The 4,363-nt window shown below is 37.0% G+C and overlaps 2 protein-coding genes across 2 annotated transcripts in view; both read right to left on the reverse strand.

Annotated features, from left to right (window-relative positions):
- Positions 1 to 457, reverse strand: part of LOC110410376 (Phosphorylase superfamily protein) — a 2,494-nt gene extending 2,037 nt beyond the window's left edge. The window contains exon 1 of the mRNA XM_021420027.2: positions 386 to 457. Within this exon, the coding sequence (XP_021275702.1) occupies positions 386 to 457 (72 nt within the window). The remainder of the gene's footprint in view (positions 1 to 385) is intronic.
- An 817-nt stretch (positions 458 to 1,274) lies between these two features.
- On the reverse strand, positions 1,275 to 4,357 carry LOC110411075 (proteinaceous RNase P 1, chloroplastic/mitochondrial-like). Its single transcript, XM_021421090.1, has 7 exons — positions 3,632 to 4,357; positions 3,458 to 3,547; positions 3,173 to 3,354; positions 2,902 to 3,022; positions 2,640 to 2,708; positions 2,389 to 2,518; positions 1,275 to 1,804 (listed from the first exon to the last, which is right to left on the reverse strand). The coding sequence occupies exons 1-7, from the start codon at positions 4,286 to 4,288 to the stop codon at positions 1,563 to 1,565; spliced, it is 1,491 nt and encodes a 496-aa protein (XP_021276765.1). The 5' UTR covers positions 4,289 to 4,357; the 3' UTR covers positions 1,275 to 1,562.
- Positions 4,358 to 4,363: the final 6 nt, after the last annotated feature.

Raw genomic sequence — 4,363 nt, forward strand, 5'->3', positions numbered from 1 at the left:
ACTGATGATGGCAAGTAGAGTAGCTGATGAGTTAAAAGTTAAAAATGAGTACTGGGGAAAAGGAGGAAGGCAGCGAAAGATATGACGCAAACTTTTCCTTATCTTTCCCCTGTCTCTCCTTTTGGAAATGTACACTCTCTTGGTTAATTTTGAACGCGAGGGAAAAAGAGAGGCTTGTGATGTGGTCATCATGAAGCAGTGAAATAACCCAAAACAAATTCTTTGTACCCAAGAAAAGAGAGAGAGAGAGAGATTCTCTTTTAGCCCATGGCCAATCGCCATGGCATGGAAGGGAATAAGAGAAAGATGACAAAGAAGTATTGCAGTCCCGTGATCTTATGTTTTAGCCTTTTTCAGTCGTTCTGTAAAAAGATCAGTCACTTACTGACAAAATGATCTTGTGCCACTCCCACACACTTAATTTGCCATGGTATAGATATGTAGATATACCGTCCATTTCATATACTAGTATGACGATACTGTAATATTTAAATTTGATGCTGCATTTTCTCTTTTGATTATGTTAACAAGTGAATAAAAGCTCGATTTGTTATTTTATATCCATTTAAGCTAATCGATTTGACTTCATACACTCTTAATACGTAAATACTCCTACCACATGCAAAACATACAAGGAGAAGGCTACTTGAGCTCTAATATCACATCAAAACTTAATTCCATAAGCTTATGAATTCAAGTCTAATGTTAAACAAAGTAGTAATACATTTAAAGTTTTGCTTGGTTACGTTTAAAATGGAATTATTCTAGTATATTTTCCTTTCTTAAAGACAGTTCACCATCTATTCTCTCTTTCATTGAACAGCTAATTGTAGGACCAAAGCTTGCTGGAACTCATTTGTTTGTGAATTCCCTATGTTGTCTTTTTTTCTCTTTAATTATGCTAATCAGGGGGAACTTTTCGAGAAATTCTGTGATCATTTTTTGTTTGTTGTGAAAGAAAGAGTGAATCCATGTTAAAAAATCAAGCGACCTAATCGAGTCACACAAGACTCTACAGACCTTTTCTTTCCTTGGAGAAAGAAGACAAGTTCAACTGGTATAGTATGCAAGTATTCCCAGCAAAAACAAAGCGTTCCCTGCTATTATAATCCAGCAACAGGGTTCATGGTCTGCGTGACAGCATATATCCACCTGAGTGATTATGCTGGTGGATAATTAAATTGAGTAGCTGCCATCTTAGCATGTGACTCACCGACAAATGATTGCAAAGCTAGAAGACATTTTAACAGAATTTATCAGCAAAATCTACTGTATGCAGAAAAATGGATGAACTGATTTGCTTCACAATAATGGATTTCCACAATGTACAAAATTTCACCTGCATATGAAGAACCGCAACCTTCTACCTTCCACAATCCACTCCTCCATTCTCTCCAGAAAGAAATACCCTCTAATGACAAAATGGTAACTCTATGATGAGCAAAAAACATCACTAAAGTACACCGAGCATCGACATACAAAGGGGCCTCAAAACTATACAAAGGGATTCCAACGGGGAGTTCATTTTATATTTCTGCAACTTTACAAGACAGCCACTTGCTTCATATTTGAAAATCAATAACACAGTTACCAAGCATCTCTGCAGCCTCTATTTCTTGTAGAACCGTGCATTGATCTGAGGGGACTGGAGCCGACAAAATGTCTCTGATATTTTTGTATATTTCCTCAGTAGGCTTTTGTGGTTTATCATAATTACCATCTTTTGGTGACAGAGAGTTTGTATTAACTGCAATTTGAATAGTTGGCCTCGCACATTCCTTATTGCGGTCAAGAGGCTGCAAATCTGTTACACAAGAAAACCCTGTATGTAAATAGATCAATAGGACACCATAAAGTCAATTTGGTTTAGCATTCCTAAGCAGATCATCAATTTAAGTCAAACAAGTGATTGAACTAGCTAACCTTTTTGTGCATATCTATCCAAGATATGCAGAAGTCCATTAAAAGGAACAAAGTTTTTCAATAATTACACCTTACAACTCATAACTACAAATTTTCCAGTGAATTAAGGCTCTTTCCTTGGCAATAAGTAAAGTTTGGTTTTAGCCTTCTATGCATAAAATTGCCAACACCTCAACAAACCCAGAAACTCTAAAAAAATGGAAAAATGATTACTGAATATTTTTGTAGTCATAAAAGAATCATCTAAAAAACATGCAGTTGATACCATCACTGACATCAACTTAATTGCAAACATACATGCTACTACTACTACATGAATGCTATTTAAGTCTCATAAAAGAGCATTATCAAATAGAAACAACAGAACATACCTTTAGCAATTAGTAATTGTAGATTATGGCTGTGTAAATAACAAACCCATATACTTGAAGTGAAGAACCACTTATAAACTAAACTTGGTGTTACCTTCAGGTATGGTTGAAGAATCTTCCTTCACCACATGTGACTTAGCTCGTGTAATGCATAACCATGTTCTTTCAGCATCATAATCAAGTTCAGATGCAATGGGAATATGCCAATGGCCTTTCTCTGATTCCTGTCGGCATGTATTTCCATTATGAGCGTTCAGCACACTTTATAGCTCTATTCTGTCAGTTTAAGCACTTTACACCAACACACACACACAACAGAACACTGGAACTGAAATTACAACTAACCTGAATTACAATAGAACAGGGAGGAGGCATGTTAAACACTGGACCGGCATTTGAAAAACTGAAATGCACCTTAGATGTGGGAAAGAGAGATGCCTTGTTAGGAAAATTACTTTAGATAAATATAGTAGGCAATGGAGCAAATTCATCACAAGGTTTAGCAATAAGTTGGATGCAGCTATCAAACTAAACAAAATTTTGCAGGATAAAGATGTAAACCAAAAAGTCTATCAAAAGGATTGAGATAAAAGAGAGCTTTACTCACTTGATGCCTTTCCTTCCATTTTGGAAAGAAGTCATTTCCCAAAAGTTGAAATGTATGGTCTCTCATCTCATCGTTGGTCACAATTAAGCACTTGAACTTGATAGCTGCATACAGCCAGTACCTGAATCACAGGTTATTACCCATTGCTTTAAATGCATATGCATTGGAAATATGTCTGACACAAATTAAGCCATAGTGTCTAAAGTTGATGCAATTATGCAAATAAGCAATCATGCAGGTCAGCTGTAACTTCTAAGCATATATTTCCTACCAGTCATCATTGGATCCAGTAGGTGTTGCATATAACGCATCTGCATTTTGCCACTTTTCAATTAATGCTTTATTTACTGGCTCCTCCATCTTCTGTCCAGTGATCCGCTTGTTATGCAAAACAATGAGCGGCCATTTTTTTGATGGAAGTTTCTGGCGTATTCCGTTAACAACAGCATTGACCTAAAGAATTTACCATAAGAGAACTCACAATCACTCACGAAAAAGCAAAGGAAAACAATTGGGTAAAGTTGCAGTGAATCCTATTCATTCAAGCCAAACTAACCTTTGATGGCATGAATCGTCTCTGGCTGAAAAGACCAACATTAGCTGCATCTACCACAGCTTCAAACGGCCCATAGTAGTCTAGCCATTTCTGCAAGGACATAAATATACCAACTTCATCAAAACTTGCGTACATGATTAGAGTGATTGAAAAGATATAAAGAAGCTTTCATACTTGAAATTTTTGAAAACTGAAATGCTTCTCTCTCTTTATAGCTATGGATGCAACTGATTCAGCAAACTTCTCTGTTTCTACAGGATCAAGATCTATTAAAGCCAACTTTTCCCCACAACATTTACATAATGCATCAGCTCCAACAGCTGTACATGATATATTCCATCTACCTTTACCCAACCAGCCCTGCCCATGCCAGCCTCCTCCTCCATTTTCAATTGCTTCCTTTATAAATCTCTGATCCATGGTTTGTTTCCCCAATCTTGAGGCTGCCTTGCTCTCAAACCATTTGACGATTATGTCTGCAGTAGAAGATGACACTTTTCTCACACTCGTTCTTAGTTTGTGCAATAAGTAATACACGTTGTCACCTTTTCCAGCTTCTACACTTACTCTTAAGAGTGCCTCCAGTTCAGGCTCTTCTGGATGAATACCATGCTCCAACATGTGTTTCTCAACATCAAATGCTTTGTCAACATCTCCAGTATTGCAGAAAACAGATAGAGCAGGACCATAAGAACGCAATCTAGGATTTATACCCAATTGCTTCATTTTCTTTACCATATCAAATGCCATGTCACCATTACCCATTGACATTGCCATTCTTGCCACAGCTGTCAAGGCTGCTTCGTTCATTGGGACATTATCCAAACACATCTTTTCATAGATCTCAAATCCCTTGAGGAGTGCATACTTCTTGACATCGTCACTTACCCAAATTTCATAATCTTC

Source organism: Theobroma umbraticum, unplaced genomic scaffold, assembly GCF_002168275.2.
Source record: "Theobroma umbraticum cultivar Fairchild unplaced genomic scaffold, ASM216827v3 scaffold_56.0, whole genome shotgun sequence".
Taxonomy (NCBI): domain Eukaryota; kingdom Viridiplantae; phylum Streptophyta; class Magnoliopsida; order Malvales; family Malvaceae; genus Theobroma; species Theobroma umbraticum.

Bases quoted from the DNA above. Each gene is read 5' to 3' on its own strand.
- LOC110411075 (XM_021421090.1), bottom strand. From the start codon at position 4,288: ATGTGTTTGGATAATGTCCCAATGAACGAAGCAGCCTTGACAGCTGTG. The intron at 3,548-3,631 runs GTATGAAAGCTT...ATGTCCTTGCAG, and splicing joins TCAGTTTTCAAAAATTTCAA to AAATGGCTAGACTACTATGG. The intron at 2,519-2,639 runs GTTAGTTGTAAT...ACATGCCGACAG, and splicing joins CCTGTTCTATTGTAATTCAG to GAATCAGAGAAAGGCCATTG.